Genomic DNA, 27,430 nt, shown 5'->3' with positions numbered 1-27,430 from the left:
AAAAAAGGGCTCGGGGGTTGTGGGAGTTTGAGGCAATTATTGCAGAAAAGAACTTCGATTTGGCGGCTTTAACTGCCTTCTGATAATGACGCCAACTCTCCTTTAGGATTTGAAAAGAAACCTGCAGCCTGTCTTTCCTCCACCTGCGTTCAGCTCTCCTACACTGCTGTCTAACGGCTTGAGTGACGTCATTAAGCCATGGTTCTGATAAAAGTTTTGTTTTCCTGGATTTAACGGGAGCAACACGGTCCAGAATATTTAAGCAAACAGTTAAGCTGAGAGGTTAGCTCCTCGGTGGAGAGAGACACTGAGAGCTGATCGATCCTCTCAGAGCTAAAAGCTTCAGTAAAACGTGCAGCAGTGAAACGGTTGATGGCGCGTGAAGTACGTGCAGAATCACATGACTTAGCAATAGGACAAGGCGGGATGATATCAAACAAGACAGGCATGTGGTCTGAGAGAACGTTGTCACCGATTACCAAATTACAAACAGAGACATCATGTGTTAAAATGAGATCCAGAGTGTGACCGTGTTGTTGGGTGGGAGCATTTACATGTTGAGTTAAATTAAATGAGTCCAACAAATCAAGGAAGTCCTTCACTAACGGCTTCTCCTGACAACAGACGTGAATATTAAAGTCACCAACAATAATAAAGTGATCATATCTTGGTGTGATATAAGCCAGACAATCAGAGAATTCACTTATGAAGTCCTTGGAACGAGGGGGGCGATAAACAATCACACACAGAACGGGCGGGGAATGTTCGAGTTCAAAAGCACTCAGCTCAAATCTGGAGCAGGGCATGAGGGTGGACAAGTGTTTATAGGAAAAGTTTGATTTAAATACAGTTAATATTCCACCACCCCGCCGACCTGATGGCCGCGGGGCATTAAAACACAGACAGTCAGGAGGTAAAAGTTCCACCAAGGCGCTTGAATCACCCAAAGGCAACCAGGATTCAGTGAGAAAAAGAAAATCTAGTCCCTCGTCTTGAAAAAAGTCATTTAGGATAAAAGTCTTGTTGGCAACAGACCTTGTGTTGATGAGGCACGTCCTGATCTGGTCCGACACAGAACCAGCCATGGTGGGGGTGGTGCACGCCAACGGTTGCAGATTTTTAAAAACAGCACCTGCAGGATGGTCCAGGCGCCGGGCCGGTAGACAACACCCATATTTTCCCTGGTCCGGGCACGTAGGAAGCTGGCTGTGGAAACCTTGACCACGCAGAGCTTTGAGTTTTACCAGCCGGCCGGCACGTTTACCCCGGCGTCTGGATCGATATCTCCTAGAAGGCAGGCTTGGGGCCCAGCGTAAACAAGCACGCACGTCTGCCAGAAGGGGTGGAAGAGGGGGGGGTCCCGAGTGACGATCAAAATGGTCTGAATCAGCGACAGCAGAAACAGACAATCGAAGATAGAGGAGCTATTGTCGGTCATACACAAGCAGCGAGTTGATATCCCAGACAAAAAACGAAAAAAGCAGAAATAATCCAAACAGTATCGTCAGAGGTAGATTGCAGGTCATGTACACGGGCGCCATCTTACCGGAAGATAGGTTAAGGTTATAGGTTAAGGTCTTATGTAAAATCCCACTCATAAGCCCAACTAAAACCACATAAATGCATAACACATGGAACCAGAATGACACCCACTGGGAATCACCAGCAGCAACCTTCGCTGAAGGGACCTACAACTCCAACGCAGGTCTCCAGTCTCTATACAGTGGTCGCCTCTGCAGTTCAATTGAGGGAACCCCTCTGCATGCTGATCAATCAACACCTCCAATCGTTTTGGATTTATCGTTGTGGATTATATGACTTTTTCCAATGGATTACAGACTTTGTTTCCAAGGGGTTAAAGCATTGCTACAATGGAATTACCAACAACATAATGGAATTACCAACAACATAACGGAATTACCAACAACATTGTGGAATTACCTAAACCGTTGTGGGATTACCTTCTTTGACTTTTGTTTTCCTCTTGCTGTATTACATAAAGATCAAGGACATTCGGAGGCGTAAGTTCATGTTAGAATTCATCCCCATGGACAGGCGATGATTTCCAAAGGGGGGACTGTAGTAAACTTGGCCTCCGACCAAAACCTGTCTCTGAAGAACTTCATGGGACAGGAACTGTTATTTCATTGATTTGAATCCAGAAATACAAATTAGCTCATCCAGAGACTGTCTAATTGTATCCTGAATTAATCAATTGAAAGAACACTCTACTTTTTATATTATCATTACTATTTTACAATATCTTGATAATCAAAAAGTGTGTTTAGTTCATATAATTTCTAATGTTGAAGTGAACCACTCATTTTAAATCAACTGTGAAACAGTATTAATGATTTTTTAAACCTCATTTAAATTAGAAATCAAGTTAAATGTCTATTTACAAAGTAATTATGCATTTTGATTTTCTGTCTAAATGAGAAGTCAGTGATGTCGGTCAAAAGTCAGAGACAGTCAGAAAACAAGTTATTAGAACGAAGTGGATTGTTTTTAAACCTAGCAGACGGTAAAAAGAGAAACACTGGCAGCTGCGTTCCTCTCACTTCTTCATAACATTTCTCTGTCTGTACTAAACGTTCCTAAACATTCTTGCACTCTCTCTTGACTTTTAATAACCCTCTGACATCACTAGAACCACCCCCTGTTGATTGTTTCAACCAATCAGGAAGTATTAAGTGACGGGAAGTGAGGACTCTTTTAAAAGTCGACACTTCCTTGAACTATTGAGTCTTCTCTGTCTTCTCAAGTTCTTCTGAGTTCTTCTCAGTTTTTCTGAGTCTTGGAGTTCTTCTGAGTCTTCTTGACTCTTCAGTCTTTGATGGAGTCTTCTCAAGCTTTCTGGAGTCTTCCACTTCTGAGTGTAAACTCTGACGGAGTCACAAATACTTGCTGTGAATCCACCCGGGCGTAACGCCTACAACTTCGAAGGAAGCGTGTCTGTTTAACGGAGTAAACCACACGACTTCTGACGATGCCCAGCCATCCTGACCGGAGATGGTGTAAAAGGATCGTACTAATGGACTTCTGTTCCTGAGTCGAGGTATCCCCGTCTAAGGTAACAAAGTCTCTGCACGTCCTGAAGTGTACGGGAGGTTTGAGCTGGGGTTGAAAGAAGCGTGCTAATTCTGGTCAACAACATACACCTTCCTCCATCCATCTCTTCTTTAAACCTCTAAATCTCTCCTCTTGTAAATCTTTCTGCCAGTAAAGTAATCTAGATGCCTTCAGAAATGTCCTGTTGTCTTATTAGTAAAACGTGCCAAGTTTTATTAATCAGAACCAGATCAGCTAATCAAGGGTACATGTTTTGATGTTAAATTTTGATTCTGTTAAATAAATGACCGCATTTATCCTGATGGGTTAAAGAAATTAACGTCTCTTGTCACTGATTAAACAATACTCACAGTTACCTCGGTCACATGGCATTGATTTAACTCGAAAAAGAAAGAACCCGTTATATTTAAATAATTAATTAGTAGTGAAGCGACAGCATAGGCTGACCGCACCCCCTTGACTACTACATTTGGTGGGACCGTACGTGTTTTAAATAACAACAAATGGTGGACCGTATGTCCACAGCAAAGCTGTCCGTTGACACACTACACAGTTGATCACAATATTTTACTACAGAGGCTTGAATATGATGTTGGGATTATAGGAACGGCTCTAAAATGGTTTAAATCATATCAATCTGATAGATTTCAGTTTGTAAATGTAAATAATAAATCTTCTTCATACACCAAAGTTAGTAATGGAGTTCCTCAGGGCTCAGTGCTTGGACCAATACTCTTTACTTTATATATGCTTCCATTAGGTAAAGTTATTAAACAGCATGAGATAAATTTTTATTGTTATGCTGATGACACACAATTATATTAGTCCATTAAACCCAATGAATCCAATCAGCTACTTAGACTACAAGCATGTCTTAAAGACATAATAATGTAGTGAACTAAGCCTCAGGTCAAATCTGGCCCTGAGGGCCTTCCTGGGACAAGAACTGTCATTTCATTGATTTGAGTCCAGAAACACAAAATTAAGTTCATCCAGAGATTTTCTAAGTGTGTCCTGCACTGATCAATTGAAAGAACACTCTCTTTTTTATTATCATTACTATTTTACAAATGTCTTGATAATCAAAAGTGTATTTAGTTCAAACCATTTTAAATGTTGAAGTGAACTACTCATTTTAAATCAACTGTGAAACAGTATAAATGATTTTTAATCCTCATTCAAAGTAGAAATCAAGTTAATGTTTGTTACAAGAGTAATTATGCATTTTGATTTTCTGTCTGAAATGAGCAAGTGTAAGTCGGTCAAAAGTCAAGTTTCGGTCAACTACATGTTTACTGGAAAGAAATGTCATGTTTAACTTTTTCAGACAGACAGAAGTAGAACTGGCACCAAAAAGTCTCGGTTTCTTCAAAACATCTTTCTGTCTGTTCTTAAACAACCTAATCTTTTTCCTTGACTTTCAATAACCTCTTACATCACTAAGACCACACCCTGTTGGTTCGTTTTAACCAATCAGGAAGTTCTCATGAGGAGCCGGAAGTGACCTCTTTAAAAGGGTCAACACTTCTTAGTTCTTAGAGAGCTGCAGAGAGTTAGTTCCGAGAGCAGCAGAGCAGGAGAGAATGCTGAGCAGAGAATGCTGAAAGTTGAGAATGCTGGAATGTAGAACGCAGAACAAAGTTCCGAGTCTCGTGGGGATTATGGAATCTTCCACATCTGAGTGGAACCTCTGACGGGCTTACTCCTCATGTGAGTCCACCCGTGAGGTGAACGTGTGTTGAACGAAGTACCGTCACTACTCCAGACGTTTTCCAACCATCCTACGGAGACGCTGGAAATGGTAGCGTTAAATGGAACTCCGTACCAGCTGATTCATCTTCAGAGAGGTAACGAGTCGATTTCCTACCGAAGTGTACCGAGGAAAAGCTGGGTTGAGTGCCGTTCTTATACAGACACATTTTCCCTCACACATCTTTTCTCTCCAGATAAACTCCTTCATTTCCCATCTTTAAAACTCTTCTATCTGCCAGTTAATCCAGATATTTTCAGAAATGTCTGTTGTAAAGCTGCAAGTGGAAATCATGGCCGTATGGTTTCTAATTGTAAAGCTAGCTAATTAAGCTATGTGTTATTGTAATCAATTTGCCAAATTAATGTAAATGTTTGATGTTAAACTTTGATTCTGTTAATAAATGACCGCATTCATTTTGATGGGTCAAAGAAAATTAACGTCTCACGTCACATTTAATTATTCAATGCACGATAGAACTCAGTCCAGAAAAATGAAAGAATCCGTTTAATTTATGGATAATATCTCACAGATATATGTTCATTTACAATAATAATAATAATAATGAATTTAATTTGTAACGCACTTTTCATTAACAAAAATCTCAAAGTGCTACAGAGTGCAACTAAAATCAATGATAAAATCAACTAAAATCTGTGATAAAATCAACTAAAATCAATGATACAATCAACTAAAATCTGTGATAAAATCAACTAAAATCTGTGATAAAATCAACTAAAATCAATGATACAATCAACTAATAAAGACATAAAAACCTGGATGACCCTTAATTTTCTCCTGTTGAACACAGACAAAACTGAGGTTTTGGTTTTAGAACCTGAGCACCATAGGAATTAATTTTTCAGTCTTTCTCCCTCCTTAGATAACATTAATCTGTCCTCCAGCTCTAATGTTAAAAATCTTGGTGTTATCTTTGATCAGAACATGTCTTTTATCCCCCACATTAAAAACGTTACTAGAACTGCCTTCTTCCACCTGCGTAATATCACTAAAATTAGAAACATCTGATCTAAAAATGATGCAGAAAAACTGGTCCATGCATTTGTCACGTCTAGACTGGACTATTGCAATGGTTTATTATCTGGGTGTCCAAATACTTCTTTAAAACATCTTCAGTTGATCCAAAATGCTGTTGCCAGTCTTAACTGGAGTTAGTAGGAGAGATCATATTTCTCCAGTTTTAGCTTCTCTCCATTGGCTCCCTGTCAAATCCAGAATAGAATTCAAAATCTTACTTCTAACCTACAAAAATCTCTCAACAACCTAGCTCCATCTTATATTACAGATCTTTTTGTTCCATATTTTCCTAACAGAGCACTTCATTCTCAGGCTGCAGGTTTACTTGTAGTTCCTAGAATTTACAAAAACAGAATGGGAGGCAGATCCTTCAGTTATCAGGCTCCTCTCTTGTGGAACCAACTCCCAATCTCTGTCCGTGAGGGTGACACATTATCCAGTTTTAAAACTAGGCTTAAGACTTTCCTTTTTGATAAATCCTATAGTTAGGGTTGGCTTGGGTGTCCTGCGCTGTCCCTTAATTATGCTGCTATAGGCTTAGACTGCTGGAGGAACTACCATTCTGTGTTTGTCTGTCTCGCCTTCCTGTCCTCTCAAACCAGCCGGTCAAAGCAGATGGCCGCTTGTCTTGAGCCTGGTTCTGCTGGAGGTTTCTTCTTTTTAAAGGAGAGTTTTTTCTTTCCACTGTTGCCACTGTGCTTGCTCAGGAAGGGAGACTGCAACAAAGCCAAGATTCAACTTGTCTACCGCTTCCTTAGATAGAAAACTTTACTAATTGTTTTTTATGGATGTGAATGTTCCTGTAATTTGCCCTGAGATAATTTTGTTGTGATTTGGCGCTATATGAATAAACTGAATTGAATTGAATTTTTTTATGTTGTCAGTCTGAGGAGTTAAACTAGCAACCTTCTAATCACAGGCCCACCTTCTCTAACCTCTTTTCCACCACTCCCCCTATTGCTAATAAACTACTAAATATTGATAGGTATTAGTCAAAACATCACATCAAGGAGGAAACTGGACCTTTATTGTGTGAAAACAGAACCTCAGTGTAAGGATTGTTCTGGTTAAATGAACGGGGGTCATGCTGGGGGCTGGGTGCAGGGCTCACCTCCTTCTTTGGCTTGCTGCAGGAAGTTGAGCAGCACCATGGCGGCCTGATCCACACTCAGTTTTTCTGTGTTCTGACTGCGGGTCTCTGACAGAAACAGAACACACAGAGAACATTTGCTGGGTGAACGGGTCAGTACTGGTAGTTCCAGCTCTGTGTCCCAAAAGGAACTGCTGTTGCTTTGATATAAACTTTAGTACCTAAGTGTAGAGTGTCGTAGACATCGCCTTCTTTTCGGTCCTCGGAAATGAACCTTCGACCCTCTGGAGAAAATATTTACAAGTTAATAGCCATCCATCCATCCATCCATCCATCCATCCATCCATCCATCCATCCATCCATCCATCCATCCATTTTCTTCCGCTTATCCGGGGTCGAGTCGCGGGGGTAGCAGCCTATGTAGGGAGGCCCAGACTTCCCTCTCCCCAGCCACTTGGTCTAGCTCCTCCGGGGGAATCCCGAGGCGTTCCCAGGCCAGCCGAGAAACATAGTCCCTCCAGCATGTCCTGGGTCTTCCTCTGGGCCTCCTCCCGGTGGGACGTGTCCGGAACACCTCACCAGGGAGGCATCCAGGAGGATTGGTATTGATGGCACTGTTCTTAAATGGTTTAAGTCTTACTTGGAGGAGAGAACATTTTCAGTGAAAATTAATGACTCTGAATCATCTTCAGTTCCAATGCAATATGGTGTCCCGCAGGGCTCAATTCTGGGCCCTATGCTCTTCTCGTTGTACTTACTGCCTCTGGGTTCTATCCTTAGGAAACATGGGATTTCATTCCATTGTTACGCTGATGATTGTCAGATTTATTTACCCCTAAAGCAGAAGGATGGACATACGTTCACACATCTCCTGGAATGTCTAGGAGATATTAAAGCTTGGTTGGCCTTGAACTTTTTAAATTTTAATGAAAACAAAACCGAGGTGATGGTGTTTGGACCCAGTGGCTCCTGTGAGTCCTCCTCTATTAACCTGGGACTCTTGGAGAAATATTTTAAACCTGTTATTACAGATCTTGGTTTTAAGGTGGACAGTGATTTTAAATTGGACAGCCAAATCAAAGCCGTGGTTAAGTCCAGCTTTTATCATTTAAGGCGATTGGCGTCAGTGAAGTCTTTTCTTTCCAGACAGCATTTTGAAATGGTGATCCACGCCTTTATTTCGACTCGATTGGATTACTGTAATGCACTTTATCTGGGAGTCAGTCAGTTGCTGCTCTCACGTCTGCAGCTGGTTCAGAATGCTGCTGCACGACTTTTAACAGGAACTCGAAAGAGGGAACATGTGACCCCTGTCCTGGCTTCACTTCACTGGCTGCCTGTATATTTTAGGATTCATTTTAAAATTCTTATGTTTGTTTTTAAATCACTGCATAATCTTGCCCCGGCTTACCTCTCTGAGCTTCTTCATCCCTACATACCCTATCGGTCTCTCAGGTCAGCAGATCAGCTGCTCTTGGAGGTACCAAGAACAAGAAGGAAGCTCAGAGGGGACAGGGCTTTCTCTGTCATGGGCCCTAAGTTATGGAACGACTTGCCTTTGCAGGTCAGAGAGTCCCCTTCACTGTCCATTTTTAAAGTTCGTCTTAAAACTCATTTATTCAACTTGGCTTTTAACACCAGCGGGATCTAGTTTTTAAATTTTGTATGCTTTTAAAATGTATGTTTTTAACACCAGCAGGATCTAGTTTTAAATTGTATGTTTTCTGTTTTTAAACTGTTTTTATTTCCACTTTTATTATGTTGTGTTTTAATGTACAGCACTTTGTGTCAGCCATGGTTGTTTTAAGGTGCTTTATAAATAAAGTTGGTATGGTATGGTATGGTATCCTAACCAGATGCCCGAGACACCTCAACTGGCTCCTCTCGATGTGGAGAAGCAGCGGCTCTACTCTGAGTCCCTCCCGGATGATTGAGCTTCTCACCCTATGTTTAAGAGAGAGCCCAGACACCCTGTGGAGAAAACTAATTTTGGCCGCTTGTATCCGAGATCTCCTTCTTTCGGTCACAACCCAAAGCTCATGACCATAGATGAGGGTGGGAACGTAGATCGATCGGTAAATTGAGAGCTTCGCCTTTTGACTCAGCTCTCTCTTCACCACGACAGACCTGTACAGCACCCGCTTCACTGCAGATGCTGCACCTATCTGCCTATCGATCTCACGTTCCATTTTTCCCTCATTCGTGAACAAGATCCCAAGATACTTGAACTCCTCCATTTGGGGCAGGACCTCCTCCCTGACCCGGAGAGGGCACTCTACCCTTTTCCGGCTCAAGACCATGGCCTCGGATTTGAAGGAACTGATATTCTACCCGGCCATGTCGCACTCGGCTGCGAACTGCTCCAGCAAAGGCTGTAGATCACGATCTGATGAAGCCAATAGGACCACATCATCTGCAAAAAGCAGGGACGCAATCCTAAGGCCACCAAAACGGATCCCCTCAACACCTTGGCTGCGCCTAGAAATTCTGTCCATAAAAGTTATGAACAGAATCGGTGACAAAGGGCAACCTTGACGGAGTCCAACTCTCACCAGGAACAAGCCCGACTTACTGCCGGCAATGCGGACCAGGCTCTGACACCGTTCATACAGGGACTTAACAGCCCATATCAAAGGGTCCGGTACCCCATACTCCCAGAGTACACCCCCACCCCCCACAGGGTTCCCCAAGGGACACAGTCGAACGCCTTCTCCAAGTCCACAAAGCACATGTAGACCGATTGGGCAAACTCCCATGCACCCTCCAGGACCCTGCTGAGAGTGTAGAGCTGGTCCAGTGTTCCACGAACAGGACAAAAACCGCACTGCTCCTCCTGATCCTCGGCCAAGTTAATAGCTTTGCACAAAAACTTTTCTTTATTCATTCACAGAAGTTTGGATCTTAAACACATACTTACATTATGGAAATGCTAAATGGACTGTACTTATATAGCTTCTTTATATCTGATCAAGATACTCAAAGCTCTTTACAACACAATCTGTGTCCTCATTTACCTCCAACACACATTCATACAGCACTCTACTACATCTCTACAAAGATCATCTGAATCTGTCGAGACTGATCAGAGCTTTATCACATTCATACACTGATGATGGGACACACATCAGAGGCAGTGAAGGGTTCAGTGTCTTGCCAGAGACACTTCATCATGTGACTGCTGGTGGAATTGAACCCCCAACTCTGCCAGTGGAGGATGATTGCTCTAACCATTCAGCCACAGCTGCACCCAAATTATTATAACAGATCAAAAACATGATCCCAGTTTTAATAACCTCTTGCTAAAGCCAAAAAGGTGATTCTGTTTTTGCCTCTTTCTGTTGTTTATTTTTTGTTGTTGTGTGTTCATTTGTTTGTCTGTTAGCAAAATATCTCATAAACCGATAAACAGATTTTAACAAAATTTTCAGAACATAATCATTGCATGTTTGGTGTCAACCCAATTCAAGATAGTTGACACAGCTATGCAACTTTAGCACACACAAAACTGACTCTAATTCGGTTAATTTTGCAGTTATTGAGCAAAAATTTGGTGTAGTAGTAGCTGAGAGAGTAATTCCCAACAAATACTCCAAGCTACAAATTTTGTGACAGCTTTGCTTAAACTTTGGTATTATATGTTGGTGTCAAATCTGTTTGTCTGTTGTGAAATTATAAAAAAAAATATTGGAGGTTTGAATGAAACTTTAAGAAATTGACCACTGAGAATGCATCTACAGTGAGGTCACCTCAATTCACACTGCAGCTAAATTACATTAGCAAATACAAATATGGCTGTAACTCAGTCAGTCTTACAAATGCTGAGCTAAAGTCTGGTGTGTTAGTAGCTGAGAGGCATTCACTTCACCTACTAGAAGGTCAGAAAAATCTGACAAGATTTAACAAATTTGCATTAAATTGTGCTTAATGTAATTTGCAAGATTTTTTAAACCTTGGGACTTTTAACCTTTTTAAACCTTTACCCTGTCCTTTATCATAAGATCCTAATTTATATTGTTGGTGTAAAAAGCAGCAGGTGATCTGAATACCTTCAAAGCAAGGGTGATTCTAGAACCTGACCTTCAGGGACGCTTAGCCCCCAGTGCTGACAATGAGTCTTGGCTTGAACAACACAGTGTCCATTGGCATCAAAATAATTTGTAATGTGGGGGAGGACACACTGATGGGGAGGGTCTGGGGATCCTCAGACAGAAAATTTTGAATAAAGTAATTTCTGGACTTTATTTGTAACAGAAGACGTTTCGCACCTCATCCGAGGAGCTTTCTCAATTCAATGAGCAGAGAGTGAGAGGTTCAGGTTATAAGGCTGAGTGAGATAAGACACACATATGTAGATTTGACAAGTCACACCTCACACTTTAACAGTAGGGGTTTCTTAAGGTCTTTGTTCCTCTAAGACCCCTCTGTTCCCATCAAGTGTGAAAACCGGCTGGGAATCTGTTTTAAAGTTTCATTATATGTTTTTGAAAGTGGAAATCTGAGGCCTCTTCCTCTGTTAAGCGATGGCTTTTCCCTTTTTACATAAATTGCTTCCTTCACCCCCCTCTCAAACCATCTGTGTTCTCGGTCCAAAATGTGAACATTTTGGTCCTCAAAAGAGTGTCCCTTATCTGTGAGGTGGAGGTGAACAGCTGAATCTTGTCCTGTGGAGCTGGCTCTCCTGTGATGAGCCATGCATCTGTGAAGAGGCTGTTTAGTTTCTCCAATGTAGAGGTCTGGACAGCCCTTGCTGCACTGGACCGCATACACTACACCACTCTTTTTGTGTATGGATGCTTTGTCCTTAGAGTGGACCAGCCTCTGTCTGAGAGTCCTGCTGGGTTTGAAATGTACTGGGATGTTGTGTTTGTTGAAAATCCTTCTGAATTTCTCTGATACTCCAGCAACATAAGGGATGACAATGTTTTTCCGTCTGTTGTTCTCCTTTTTCTGTGCGTTTAGTGGATTTTCTCGCTGACTTGACAAAAACCCAGTTAGGATATCCACATGTTTGGAGAGCTTCTTGAATGTGTTTCTGTTCCTTTTCCTTCACGTCTGTCTTTGTGGGGACGCGTTCGGCCCAATGCTGTAAAGTTCTGATGACAGAGAGTTTGTGTTCCAGTGGATGGTGAGAGTCAAACAGAAGATACTGGTCTGTGTGGGTTGGTTTTCTGTACACTTCAATGTTAAGGTTGTCTTCTCTTTCCATCTGAACCAAACGGTCCAAAAAAGGCAGCTTGTTGTCGTTTGCATCCTCTCTGATGAACATGATGTTATTATCGACCGAGTTAATGTGTCTGGTGAACGCTTCTATTTCCTTAGCTTGGATTTTGACCCAGGTGTCATCCACATATCAGAACCAATGGCTTGGCGTTGTTCTCTCACAGGAGTTTAGGGCTCTCTGTTCCACTTTCTCCATGTAGAGATTGGCAACAATGGGTGACACTGGAGATCCCATGGCACAGCCGTGCTTCTGTCTGTAAAAACTGTCATTGAACTTGAAATAAGTGGTGGAGAGGCAGAGATCCAACAGGGTGCAGATCTGGTCCGGGGTGAAGTTGGTCCTGTTGATTAAGTCCTTGTCTTGTAGAAGTTGTTTTCTGATGGCTTCTACTACTTCAGAGATGGGTATGTAAGTGAAAAGGACACTCTGGACAAAACACCCATACACAAACAGAGTGGTGTAGTATATGCGGACCAGTGCAGCGAGGACTGTCCAGACCTCTACATTGGGAAAACTAAACAGCCTCTTCACAGATGCATGGCTCAACACAGGAGAGCTAAGACAAGGACAAGATTCAGCTGTTCACCTCCACCACACAGATAAGGGACACTTTTTAAGGACCAAAATGTGCACATTTTGGACGAGAAAGTGTTTTTTCGTGGCGGGCCACTACCCGCTGGACGACGCCATCGCCTTTTCTAACGTTTTTTTTCCTCACGGTGAATCGGATGATTCCCTCGAAAAAGGCAATGTTAGCAGCAGTTCCGCTGAGTGTTTGTCCGTGGTGGGCCGCTATGCACGGGATGACGCCACTGCCTTTCTTTGACGCAGAGTCACGCAGTGAATCAAATGTTTCCTCTAAGAAAGGTGATGCTGGAAACAACCTCACTGCCCCTTCCCTCCTGGAGATGGAAGAAGAGTGGTCGAGCGGATGCTCAGCCACCTTAGATCTTCCCACGTCGGCGACCACACCGCTCCCAGCTGTCGGCGCCCTCCTCTTGGAGCTGCCCAGCATAATCCAGGAGGCTGCTAATACAAAGGGACTTTCTGTCCCTCGCCTCCCTCTGCTCTGATGATCTGGCGGGAAGGTTTGGCTCCGCCCTGACTTGTCGCCCTGATCCCATCTGGCCACACTGTCCAGCTGTGACATCACACTAGAACAAGGCTGCAGCTGGGCCCAGCAAGCTGAAGACATCCGTCTCCACCTTTGCCTACATCTCCAGAGTGGTGTGTTTTACCGATCTGTGTTTTTCCCTCGGTTCCCCCCCTGGAGCCAAGCCTGACAGAGGTGCTTGGGGCAAAAGCTTCCAGGATGGACCGACAACCTGTCCCTCCAGGGAAGCATGACCAGATGGTGACAAAGGTCTCCAACTGAGCTCACCAGTGCTCATCCCAGGCGGCCGCGGGGAACAACAATGTCGCCCTGCTGGCCTACAGCATCACTAAGAGACTGGAAGGAGAAGACCTGCTGGAGGAGACAAAGAGCTCTCTCTGCAAAGCCGCTGATGTCATCTTAAACATGTGCGCCACCTCTGTGGTCTGCCTGTCCCGCATCGCCGCCTGGATGACCATGAGCCAGAGGACCACTTGGCTACGCCTATTGCCATCCCTGTCCGAGAAGCTGCAGAAAGACCTGCAGCGACTTCACGCTCCACTCCTCCCCCAGCCCCCTCCACCAGGGAACAGCTCCTTGAGGGGAATGTGTGTGTTTTTTGACAATGTATGTTTTGAAATAAAACAGAGACATCTCTGAAAGTAAAGTTTCATCTGATTCCAGCCTGACTGTCAGATCAGCTGATCACTCAGCTGCCTCTCTTCACACATTGCCCACACAGAACGAGCTGGTAACTTCTAAACAGCGTTTTAAATGGCACTGTAGTTCGGTAAATATCACAAACACTCGTCTGTCATGTTAGCTAAAAATTATGTTTTTTCAGCAGAACTAGTCCGGTAAAATTTCTCGTTCTCAGCCAGAGCCCGTTTTAATTTTCTGCTGTTTTCTGCCCACTCACCGTGCAGCGGGAGTAAACGTGTTTCTCCACGACAGCTGCAGCCTCCACCGAAACGGCGTTTCACTCAGAAAGTGCTCACGCCTCCTCTCAGTACGTGCCGGCTCACCTCAGCTCTAACATGAGACCGCAGCCTGGACTCAGCGCAGAGGTACACATACAGCATTTTTCTGTTGGATGACAGTGGAGGATAAATGTATGGTGGCTGCCTGGTCATCGCCGTGTTCAATTATTTGTTTTTATCTACGTGACTTTCTCCATGACCCATTCTGTTCTCAGGGTTCTGACAGAATGATTATTATTTGTTTCATGGAGCCTCACTTTTGAGCTCACACCTGCCTGCATGCAGTCGCGGTGTGAGATATTTATTATCAGCCCCAAGTTCCTGGCTGCTGATTTTATGGTTATTAACCGGTTCATCCTGAGGAGCTGTTGGTCTGCTCTGTTTAAAGTTCCACTGTTACAATTCGTATCCTCCATTGTTCCTATTCACAGCAGCAGGTCTGCTACCTCAGTCTTTTTTCCTCACCAGAGATCTTTCTCCGGTGCGCTCCTGCGCATAGAGCGCATATTTACGCAGCGCGTAATCACGCACAAAGAAGGTTGAGTGATGAATTTTTTTTGTGCAAGCAGGTGTTTAATGTTTGTGTCTGAATGGACCCAGTGAGGCATAGACAACATACTGCTTCGCCTTTAACCCACTAGTGATAGCCTTAAAGGGCGAAGCCTATACGAAATAGAATGTTGGTACTGTAACCCCAGATTCCATGAGTATAGGCGCAGCCCTTTAAGCTCTGGGCCTCACTGGTTCCTTAATGGCTGAAGAAAAAAACTATTTGGGAGCCGATTGCCCGGTCTCATCGTAATTTAAACGGACCGGAGGTAGGGCCCAGGCAGCCGGTGGGTGTGGACTAAAGTTTTCAGTGCTGCGCTGTGCGCGAAGTGATGAACCCACTAGTGATAGCATTAAAGGGCTGTGCCCATACTCATAGAATCTGGGGTTACAGTAAGTAACCAACGTTTAAAGAGGCATTTCCCCTAATTAATGTCCACATTTTGGATCTGCTGAATTTGTCTTTAATGAATGGTTAGGTACCACAGCGCTTTAAATGTTCTCTGTTCTGTTGTTGGACTTCTATGCTCATCAAGGATTGTCAATAACGAACACCATGTTCAAGCATAAGGGTGTCCATATGTGCTCTTGGCACCAGGACACCCTAGGCCGCAGTTCGATGATCGACTTTGTTGTCGTCTCATCTGATCTGCGGCCACATGACTTGGACACTCGGGTGAAGAGAGGGGCAGAGCTGTCCACTGATCACTACCTGGTGGTGTGTTGGCTCCGATGGTGAGGCAGGATGCCGGTCAGACCTGGCAGACCAAACGTGTTGTGAGGATTTGCTGGGAACGTCTGGCAGTCTCCTGTGAGATGGAGGTTTAACTCCCACCTCCGGGAGAACTTCGAACATGTTCAGGGGGAGGTGGGGGACAATGAGTCTGAGTGGGCCATGTTCCATGCCTCTATTGTCGAGGTGGCTTACCGGAGCTGCAGCCGCAAGGTTGTTAGTGCCTGTTGAGGTGGCAACCCTCGAACCCGGTGGTGGACACCGTCGGTGAGGGATGCTGTCAGACTGAAGAAGGAGTCCTATTGGGCCTTTTTGGCCTGTGGGACCCCGGAAGCAGCTGATGGGTACCGGCAGTCCAAGCGACATGCGGCTCGGGTGGTCGCTGAGGCAAAAACTTGGGCATGGGAGAAGTTTGGAGAGGCCATGGAGAATGACTTCCACACGGCTTTGAGGCGATTCTGGTCCACCATCCAGCATTTCGGGGCGGAAAGCGGTACGCCACCAACATTGTTTATAGTGGGAGTGGTGCGCTACTGACCTCAACTCGGGATGTCGTGGGTCGATGGACAGGATACTTCGAAGACCTCCTCAATCCCACCGGCACATCTTCCACTGAGGAAGCGGAGCCTGGGGACTCTGAGTCGGGCCCTCGAATCTCTGGTGCTGAGGTCACCGAGGTGGTTAAAAAGCTCCTCGGTGGCAGGACCCCAGGGCTAGATGAGATTCGCCTGGCGTTCCTTAAGGCTCTGGATAATGTAGGGTTGTGTTGGCTTATGCGACACTGCAATATTGCGTGGACATCGGTGGAAGTTCCCCTGGATTGGCAGACTGGGGTGGTGCTCCCCCAATTCAAAAAGGGGGACCATAGAGTGCATTCCAACTAAAGGGGGATCACGCTCTTAAGCCTCCCTGGTAAGGTCTATTCGGGGGTTCTGGAGAGGAGGGTCCATCAGATAGTCAAACCTCAGATTCAGGAGGAGCAGTGCGGTTTTCGTCCTGGTCGTGGAACACTGGACCAACTCTACACTCTCAGCAGGGTCCGGGAGGGTGCGTGGGAGTTTGCCCAACTGGTCTACATGTGCTTTGTGGATTTGGAGAAGGCGTTCGACCACGTCCCTCGGGGAACCCTGTGGGAGAACCCTGTGGGGGGTACTCTGGGTGTATGGGGTACCGGGCCCTTTGATACGGGCTGTTAGGTCCCTGTATGACCGGTTTCAGAGCCTGGTCCGCATTGCCGGCAGTAAGTCGGGCTTGTTCCCCGTGAGAGTTGGACTCCGCCAAGGTTGCCCTTTGTCACCGATTCTGTTCATAACTTTTATGGACAGAATTTCTAGGCGCAGCCAAGGTGTTGAGGGGATCCGTTTTGGTGGCCTTAGGATTGCATCTCTGTTTTTTACAGATGATGTGGTCCTATTGGCTTCATCAGATCATGATCTACAGCTTTTGCTAGAGCGGTTCGCAGCCGAGTGCGACACGGCCAGGATGAGGATCAGTTCCTCCAAATCCGAGGCCATGGTCTTGAGCCGGAAAAGGGTAGAGTGCCCTCTCCGGGTCAGGGAGGAGGTCCTACCCCAAGTGGAGGAGTTCAAGTATCTTGGGGTCCTGTTCACGAATTAGGGAAAAATGGAACATGAGATAGATAGGTGGATAGGTGCAGCGTCTGTAGAGAAGCGGGCGCTGTACAGGTCTGTTGTGGTGAAGAGAGAGCTGAGTGAAAAGGCGAAGCTCTCAATTTACCGATCGATCTACGTTCCCACCCTCATCTATGGTCATGAGCTTTGGGTTGTGACCTAAAGAACAAGATCTCGGATACAAGCGGCCGAAATGAGTTTTCTCCGCAGGGTGTCTGGGCTCTCCCTTAGAGATAGGGTGAGAAGCTCGATCATCCGGGACAGACTCAGAGTAGAGCCGCTGCTTCTCCACGTCGAGAGGAGCCAGTTGAGGTGTCTCGGGCATCTGTTTAGGATGCCTCCCTGGTGAGGTGTTCCTGACAAGTCCCACCAGGAGGAGGCCCAGAGGAAGACCCAGGACATGCTGGAGGGACTATGTTTCTCGGCTGGCCTGGGAACGCCTCGGGATTCCCCCGGAGGAGCTGGACCAAGTGGCTGGGGAGAGGGAAGTTTTGGCCTCCCTACTTAGGCTGCTACCCCCACGACACGACCCCGGATAAGCCAAAGAAAATGGATGGATAGATGGAGCAGACTATCTTTCCAAGTAAATAAAATTCTTCAACACTAGTAGAGCACCATTTTCTCTCCTGGTTTCTAGATGCCTGCTTTAAAGTATGTAACTCAGAATTGAACCAAGGAGCCAGTTTCCTCTGATTGATTACTTTCTTTTTCAGTGGAGCAATTTTATCAAGTGAAGTTTGCATCGAAGTTGTAAGATGAGAAACTAGATGATCTAAGTCACTGTTCTCTGATACATTACTCTGCAAGACTGAGGAAAACATTGATCGAAGAGATTGTTTAAATTTGGTTACAGCATTTTCTGATAAGCACCTGCTGAGATGAAATTTACTCTCAGTGTCATTTTTATTTTTTATTTTTTTTTAATTCATTTCATTTAAAAAACACATATACAGTATACATAAACATATATGTACACATATACATATACATACTGTATATATATATATATATATATATATATATATATATATACATACACATACACATAAATATACATACAATATAAAAAAAAATTTAAATAAAATGAAAGGTGGCAGAAGAAGAACTAGTCTTATGAAAACTGCCCCTTTTTTACTTAATTCTAATGTAAATCAAGATATTTTTATAAAATTAAATTTAAATGTAATTCACAAAGACAATAACGATTTAGTGAAATTAAAATATAAAACTCAAACGTCTAAATCAAATCAGACAACAACTTAAGTAGATTTATATTAATGATTTCCATATTCTTTCAAGAAACTTGTCTTTATCAATCTCTTAAATGTAAACAGTGATCTGGCATTTTTAACGTTATCATCCAAACCATTCCACAATCCTATCCGCTGAATTATTGTGGATCGTTCCCTCAAACTGGTACTAAAATAAGGCTTCACAAACATCTCAATTCCTTTAAGAAAATATACACTCTCTCTTTTAACAAAATTCGTCTGAATATTAACGGGCAAAATGCCTATATGTGCCTTATACATATACATAAGCAACAAAATGTTATAATTAACCAAATCATAGAATTTCAGAATTTTCAGTTGATGAAATAAAGTATTCGACGGATATCTATAGTTTTTTTTCATAATAATTCGTACAGCTCTTTTCTGTAAAATGAACAAAGGATTAGTTATAGTTTTACACGCTTTACCCCAGACTTCAATACAGTAAACCAAATAAGGAACAACTATTGCATTATACAACATAAACATTGCATTATCATTGAATAACTCTCTTACTTTATACAGAATTGCTATCGATTTAGATATTTTTGTTCTCAAATTGTTTATATGAGGTTTCCATGTTAAGTTCTCATCAATAATAACACCCAAAAATTTAACTTCACTAACTCTACAAATTTCAATTCCATCTATCAAAAATTGTGCGTGAACATCAGTTTTTCTGTTAGTGTGTATCATATAATAGATTTTATCCAGATTTAATGATAACTTATTTAGAAGAAACCAATTTTGGATTTTCACAAATTCTGACCGTATTATCTCCAGCATTTGTTCTGCATCATCACCCTTACAAATAAATGTTGTGTCATCTGCAAATAAAATACATTTAAAAAGGTCTGACACATCAACCAAATCATTTACATACAAATTGAATAACCTGGGTCCAAGTACGGAGCCCTGAGGCACTCCACATGTGATATTACTAAATCTGGATCTTATGTCATGTATTTGAACAAATTGTTTTCGATCTTCCAAATAACTATTTACCCACTTTAATGCAGTCCCTCTAATACCATATTTATATAGTTTATCAAGAAGAATTCCATGATCTATAGTATCAAATGCCTTTCTTAAATCAACATAAATACTAATACAACTCTTCTTCTGATCAACTGTATTTGTTATATGATCCACCAATTCAACAAGTGCCATTGATGTTGAATTGTTTTTTCTAAATCCATACTGACTATTACTTAGTATGTTTTGTTTATCAATAAATCAATTCAATCTGATCCCAAATAGTTTCTCCAAAATCTTTGAAAATTGCGGTAACAGTGATATTGGTCTATAATTATTAAAGTCACGTTTGTCCCCATTTTTAAAAAGTGGAACCACCTTGGCTGCTTTCATATTATTTGGAAATATTCCTGATTTGAATGACAGGTTACAGATGTGTATAAACGGTTCGATGACATAACTCATTATATTTTTTACAAACATCATGTCCATGTCAACCCAGTCCTTAGATCTTTTATCTGCAAGGTTATTTATAACATCCTTTACCTCTTCTTTGTTAGTTCCTTCCAAAAAAATACTATTAGTACTACTTGTAATTTTGTGATTCACGTTTGTATATACTTTAGGTATTTTGTTTGCAAGGCTTGGGCCAACATTTACAAAATAATTATTAAACTCATTTACAATCACATTGTGGTCATGTATATCATTACCATCCTTTACAAAATATTGTGGGAAACTTGATTTGGATTCATGATTTTTTAAAATCATTTATTGTATACTCAAAGGTTATTAAAAAATGGTTGGACACAATAGGATTTTAAGGAACTATTACCAAGTCCTTAATCTCTATACCATAGGTCAGAACTAAATCAAGAGTGTGATGATAAGAATGAGTAGATGTGCGGACGCAAATTACTCTATTAAATTATTAAAGGCTATGCTTAAGCTATCACTTTCAACATCTACATGAATATTGAAATCACCAATTATGATGATTTTATCAGTATTTAATAATAAGTCAGTTAAGAATTCTGAGAATTCAGACAAAAACTGAAACTGTGATTATTTTAATCAGATTTTTATGGTTTATATTTTTAGAGCTGATTTTTGGTTTATTTTATTTGAGCCGTGGGCGAGTTGACACTGTTTCAATGTGGGTGTGGGTGGGTAACAGAGGAGAAGCAGCAGAGCAGTGTGGAGGACTACAACTCTGCTTCCTGGACTGGACCCTGGGTTGTCAATAATTTGGGGGATAAAGAAAATCAGCCATATTTCTAGAAAGAAGTGTGGCTCTGTCCAAAGTGGGATGGACGCCATCTCTCCGCATCAGACCAGGTTTTCCCCAAAAAGAACTCCAGTTGGGAACATACAATGATGACAGTACATAACACATTATTATTATTATTATTATTATTATTATTGTTATTATTATTATTATTATTAATAAATTGGTTTAAATCATACTTAATTAGTGTATTATATAAAAAAAATAAGACTTTTTTTTCCTAAATCCTATAGTTAGGGTCGGCTTGGGTTTCCTGAGCTGTCCCTTAGTTATGCTGCTATAGGCTTAGACTGCTGGAGGACAAACTGATCACAATTTTCACTCTACTACTGTCTTTACTTACTCTGCTCAACCTGTTTTGTATTTGTAATTATTATTTGTTCTATCCTTAACATGTGGGGTTTTTTTTTTGTCTTTCAGATACATCTGGACCTACCATTCTGTGTTCGTCTGTCTCTCCTTCCTGTCCTCTGAACCAGCCGGTCAAAGCAGATGGCCTCTTGTCCTGAGCCTGGTTCTGCTGGAGGTTTCTTCCTTTTAAAAGGGAGTTTTTTCTTTCCACTGTTACCACTGTGCTTGCTCAGGATGGGAGACTGCAACAAATCCAAGATTCAACTTGTCTGCTGGATTCCTTAGATAGAGAACTTTACTAATTGGCTTTTATGTGAATGTTTCTGTTAAGTGCCCTGAGACAACTTTGTTGTGATTTGGTGCTTTATAAATAAACTGAATTGAATTGAATTAATTGGTAGATTCCAGCTTGTACATATAAATAACGACTCTGCTTCATACACCAAACTTAGTCATGGAGTTCCTCAGGGTTCAGTGCTTGGACCAGTACTCTTTACCTTATATATGCTTCTATTAAGTAAAGTTATTAAACAGCATGGGATTACTTTTTTATTGTTATGCTGATGATACACAATTATATTTTTGATGTGTTATACAGTATTTGTTATGAAATCAGATCTCTCTTGTAAATGAGTCTCCGAGGCTCAATGGGATTAACCTGTCTAAATCAAGGTTGAATGAATATTTGTCCATGGAACTCAGTGAATCCAGTCAGTTATTTAAGTTACAAGCATGTCTGAATGAAATAAAAACCTGGATGACCTTTAATTTTCTGCTTTTAATCTAAGATAAGAGAGGTTGTGGTTTCTGGACATGAGCATCTCAGGAATAAACGTTACAATCTTTCACTTACTCTGGATGACATTGATTTGGCCTCCAGTTCTAAAGTCAAAAACATTGGTGTTATATTTGTTCAGAATCCCAATGTAAGCATGTGACTTTAAGACCAGAAGCCCCTCTGTGTCTTATGTCAGGAGACATTGACATAAAAGACATTGTCTTTTATCCCCCACATTAAAAACATTACTAGAACTGCCTTCTTCCACCTGCGTAATATCACTAACATTAGAAACATCTTATCTAAAGATGATGCAGAAAAACTGGTCCATGCATTTGTCACGTCTAGACTGGACTATTGCAATGGTTTATTATCTGGGTGTCCAAATACTTCTTTAAAACGTCTTCAGTTGATCCAAAATGCTGCTGCCAGAGTCTTAACTGGAGTTACTGGGAGAGATCATATCTCTCCAGTTTTAGTTTCTCTCCATTGGCTCCCTGTCAAATCCAGAATAGAATTCAAAATCCTACTTCTAACCTACAAAGCTCTCAACAACCTGGCTCCATCTTATATTACAGATCTTATTGTTCCATATTTTCCTAACAGAGTACTTCGCTCTCAGACTGCAGGTTTACTTGTGGTTCCTAGAATTTACAAAAACAGAATGGGAGGCAGATCTTTCAGTTCTCAGGCTCCTCTCTTGTGGAACCAACTTCCAGTTTCTGTCCGTGAGGCTGACACATTATCCAGTTTTAAAACTAGGCTTAAGACTTTCCTTTTTGATAAATCCTATAGTTAGAGCCGGCTTGGGTTTCCTGAGCTGTCCCTTAGTTATGCTGCTATAGGCTTAGACTGCTGGAGGACAAACTGACCACACTTTTCACTCTGCTGCTGTCTTTACTTACTCTTTAAAACTGATTATTCATTTTGTATATGTAATGTTTTCTATCCTTGACATGCGTTTTTGTCTTTCAGGTACACCTGCACCCAGGGCCTAATTTGTTAACTGATCAATGCCAGCACACAAATAGTGGGTGAGCCAGCTGGGGGGTGGGGGGTGTCCTGGGGAATGGGCATGCTCACAAGACAAGAGCCTTGCAAGTTGTTTAATGACATAAAATATATTTTGTTAGCAAAGAACAGAGTCTTAACATTCATTAAACTTTAGTTCTATATTTAAAAAAAAAAAGAAACATAAAAAATGTGCTTTAAGAAACTCATCGATAAAACTAAAACATTTTGTCATTGCAAATATTGGCAGGGAAAGGGGGCAGGTATCACTCTCGCTTTGAGTTATACTCTGTTGCATGCGTGCTGTGGGTGACAACAATCCAGAGCATCATAAAAACAGCAGCAGAGGTGTTTCAGTTATTTTGTATTGTCTCTGTCACATTTTCTGCCCTTCTGGTTTCTGTTCATGTTGTTGATCTCCTGTCAACCTGCACCTCACTTAACCACACCCACTCTGCTGAGTCACTGCAATCAGCCCTCATGCAGCTCACCTGTTTTTCCCTTTACTTAAACCCCACAGTCACTCTACTCAGTGCCAGATTATTGAAAGCCTCAGTGAGTAAATGTCCAGCGTCCATGCCACAGTTTTGTTTGTCTTCCTGGTCCTGACTTCATGCCTGTTTTACGGATCCATCTTGCTCGTCCCCTGCTTGTTTTGGATTATTTACTCTGCTCATGGTAATGACCTCTGCCTTCTCTACAACGACCACGTCTACCGGATCACGATTCAATTGGTTTCGGATTTCTGATCACCTGTGCTCGACCCTCGCCTGTCTCCCTGGACCTGTCTTCTGGATCTCCCTCCTAACTGCTTCATGCTCAGTCCTGCCTCAAAACCAGCTCACCTTCTCCAACTGTGACATCATAGAAACCATCTCTTCTAAGGAAATTATTCCTAATCTTTTTATAAAGGGCAGCACGGTGGCACAACTGGTAGAGCTGCTGCCTCTCAGCAAGCAGGCCCCTGGTTCAAACCCCGGTCCAGGGCCTTTCTGGGTGGAGTTTGCATGTTCTCTCCGTGCATGCGTGGGTTTTCTCCGGGTGCTCCAGTTTCCTCCCACAGACCAAAAACATGCATGTTAGGCTGATTGGTAACTCTGAATTGTCCCTAGGTGTGAATGAGAGAGTGAATGGTTGTTTGTCTCGTTTGTCTCTATGTGGCCCTGTGATGGACTTGCGACCCGTCCAGGGTGTACCCCGCCCCTCGCACAGTGATTGCTGGACATGGGCACCGGCGACCCCCGTGACCCAAAATGGAAGAAGCGGGTAAAGAAAATGGATGGATGGATGGATGTTTATAAAGGTTCTTGTCAGTCTCAGCAGCAGAGGAGTGACACGGTTCAAGCATGGCTCCCAAAACCACAAGGCAGTCATATTTGTTCATAACTTTATTATTAGTAAGACTGAGAGTTGCTGGATCCAAGCAAACTGTTTGCAGAATGCACCCAAACAAAATAAGAGTTCGCGGATCTTGTTCTGGCAAGATCCTGTTCAAATGAAGTCCTGCCTACATCTGGACCTGGACCTACCATTCTGTGTTCGTCTGTCTCTCCTTCCTGTCTCCTCTCAAACCAGCCGCTCAAAGCGGATGACTGCTTGTCCTGATCCTGGTTCTGCTGGAGGTTTCTTCCTTTTAAAAGGGAGTTTTTCTTTCCACTGTCTCCACTGTGCTTGCTCAGGATGGGAAACTATGACCAAGTGAAGATTCAACTTGTCTGCTGGATTCCTTAGATAGAGAACTTTACTAATTGCTTTTATGTGAATGTTCCTGTAAAGTGCCCTGAGACAACTTTTGTTGTGAATAGATGCTATATAAATTGAAGCAGTGGCAATTTTTTTTTCATTTAAAATCAATTCAAAGAATGCTGGTCTTAATCAATATTACTTTGATTCTAAATACAGGACATAATCAGTCAGTGGTCAAATACATACGTGTTCCCTTCAGGTACAACATGGCCTGCGGGGTCCAGTTTCTCCTCTGGAATGTGCTCTGGACAAGAAACAAAACACGTAGTTTGATTTAGTCATTTTATTTTTCCAGAACATGAACTTTAATCAGTGGTCACTGGATAGTTGTGAAAGGGGAAATACCTTCGGCGTAGTCCACGACTGGGAGACATATGATGCCAGCAACACGAGCGTGAGCACATTGGTTAACGCCAGGCTTCTGAAACCCTGCAGATAAGGGGGATGTAGAAAAACACTTGAGATTCTCCAAGTAAAATGTTTTTTTAGGGCAAAATTAAAAATTGTGTTCTTAAAAAGTAAACAAATGCAGAAACTAAAATTTTCTATGAAAATAAAGTTAAAGCTGAGTTTTAAAGAAAGATGTTGAATGGACGTCTGAAGTCCTGACATTGTGACTTATATGCAGTTAAATGTTTGCTGGAGTAAAAACAATTGTTTCCAATTAAAAAAAATATATATATTTTAACAAGAGCAGTGATGTTAGTACTGAGCCCTGTGAAGGACATGGAGAAATTTATTGTTTTTTTTTTTGTTTTTTTTTTGCAAGAGTTTATTTAGGAAGATTCTGAGTGGGATTTTACTAAAGTAAAATGTTTTGCTAATATGGTTTTTAACACATCTGCTATGGTTTTAAACTTGCCTTCATTTAACTTTGAATTCAATTCAAAATACTTTATTAATTCCAAAGAGAAATTAAATGTTGGTGTAGCTCATTATCCTGGTTTCATTAAGTTGTTCTAGATGCTGATGGCTGTGGGCAGGAAGGATCTGCAGCAGTCCGTCCCACAGCGGATCTGAAGAAACTGGCTGCAGATGCCGATCTGTCCACCCAGACCCAGCGGGCCTCTCGGTCCTCCTTGACAGCAGGACCACCTGAATGTTGGGCAGAACTCCTCCCTTAGTGATGGTTGCTCCTCCCAGCAGCTTGCTGAGCTCCTCATCTTTTCAGACAGCTGCAGGTATCGGGGGATGATCCCGGTCCTGTTGTCATGAGCTGTGTTTCCTGCCAGCTCCAGGATCTCAGCAGTCAGTCACTCGAGCACCTCCTCCAGATAGAGGGAGATGCATCCATGGCACCTCCTTTGTAACTCATTTGGGATTTGGGGCTTTATTTGAGGTAATATTTGAGCTTTGAGATGTTAATCAGCTGCTCCTGGTTGCAAAAACCATCTTGTTGCCATGGTTACGCTTCATAAGAAATGTTCGACAGTAAAAGGTTTCAGTAAAAATCCTTCCAGAGCAGAGGAAGTAATCATCCGAAAAAAGCTATTTACATCCAGAAAAAAGAGGAAATAAAGTTTTCAAAAGTAAATCCCAGAATGAAATTAACAGCTACTCCAACATGCAGCCACCTTCAGCGGTGTAATTCTACAAAACGTAAACTCTTAAGAGACTTAACCTCTGCCTCCTCAAAAGTAGGCATGGGGAGCAGATTGAGGAGATCCTTGAAGTTCTCCTTCCCCTGTCCAACAGTATTCTTTGTCTGGTTACGGCAACTCCCCAGTAAATGCAATTTAATTAAAGTAAAATCCCACTAGTGTTCAGTGAAGTCACGAGCATTGTGAGCAGAGTGTGCAAGAGAGCTGTTGTGTACTCTGGGTTTACTTTTAGAGATCTTGTAATGTTTTGGGATCCCTCAAAGGTTTTGTGTCATTGTGAGATCATTAAACAATGTCACACAAAAGTTGTGAGTTAAGCTTAAAGAAAATGTAAGCTTAAGATCCTGTACATTTTTTGAAAGATCTCCAGTTTATTTTACATAATCACTCAAATGTTTACAAGGTTCCATGTTGTTTTTGTGAGATCCCACAATAAATGTGCTAAATCCCGAGTTTATTTAGTGATCTCCCGAGTTTAGGTTGCAAGATGAGTTAATTTTGCAAGATTGCAAAAAAATTTGTGAGCTCTCGAGTTTATTCTGTAAGATTTTATAAAAAAAAAATTGAGAGATCTTGATTTAATTGAGGCTGAGGCCCCAGGACGTGTTTAACCCGAGACCATCACGAGGGTTAGACTGATATGAGTCCGATTAGACCGGGTTTCGTGACATAACTCAGAAAGTATCACAGTAATGATGTAAAAATGATTCCGAGTTCTCTGGTTCACAGAAAAGGGAGAAGAAGAAAAGATGAGGAAAAATGAGACAATGACAGAGGTGCAAAAAGGAAATGTGATCAAATTATTTGACTGTTCCATTGCAATAATTATATCATCCATCCATGATCTTTACCCAATAATTATATCATCCATCCATGATCTTTACCCACTTCTTCCTTTTTGTGTCGTGGGATCATGGTGCCCACATCTAGCGGTCGTTGTGCGAGAGGTGGGGGAAACCCTGGACATGTCTCCAGTCCATTGTTGTGTCATATGCTATATGTCATGTGTCATGTTATATGTCATATGTTATATGTCATATGTTATATGTTATATTTCTAAAACTTGGTACGAACACTTGGCTGCTGCCATTTGGTTTCTCCTTTTTCTTCCTCTCCTCTCAGAAGAGAGATGTGAGGCCACGGACACATGTGGGCCCGCCAACTGGGAGGAAGACGGTTGAAACTGGGTATTTGGAAAGCTGGGTGGCAGGTAAGACGGGTGCAGGCGGCAGGTAAGACGGGTGCAGGCGGC

The 27,430-nt window shown here is 42.3% G+C and overlaps 1 protein-coding gene across 1 annotated transcript in view; it reads right to left on the bottom strand.

Annotated features, from left to right (window-relative positions):
* spx (spexin hormone) overlaps nucleotides 1-27,430 on the bottom strand; it is a 42,786-nt gene that overhangs the window by 14,048 nt on the left and 1,308 nt on the right. The window contains exons 2-5 of the mRNA XM_037695682.1: nucleotides 24,923-25,006; nucleotides 24,764-24,821; nucleotides 7,172-7,234; nucleotides 6,972-7,058 (exon numbers count right to left, since the gene is read on the bottom strand). Of these exons, the coding sequence (XP_037551610.1) occupies nucleotides 6,972-7,058; nucleotides 7,172-7,234; nucleotides 24,764-24,821; nucleotides 24,923-25,006 (292 nt within the window). The remainder of the gene's footprint in view (nucleotides 1-6,971; nucleotides 7,059-7,171; nucleotides 7,235-24,763; nucleotides 24,822-24,922; nucleotides 25,007-27,430) is intronic.

Source organism: Nematolebias whitei, chromosome 22 (genome assembly GCF_014905685.2).
Source record: "Nematolebias whitei isolate Nwh7 chromosome 22, NemWhi1, whole genome shotgun sequence".
Classification (NCBI taxonomy): domain Eukaryota; kingdom Metazoa; phylum Chordata; class Actinopteri; order Cyprinodontiformes; family Rivulidae; genus Nematolebias; species Nematolebias whitei.
The sequence above is the reverse complement of the archived record's forward strand: the minus strand, read 5'-3'. Positions and strand labels throughout refer to the sequence as shown.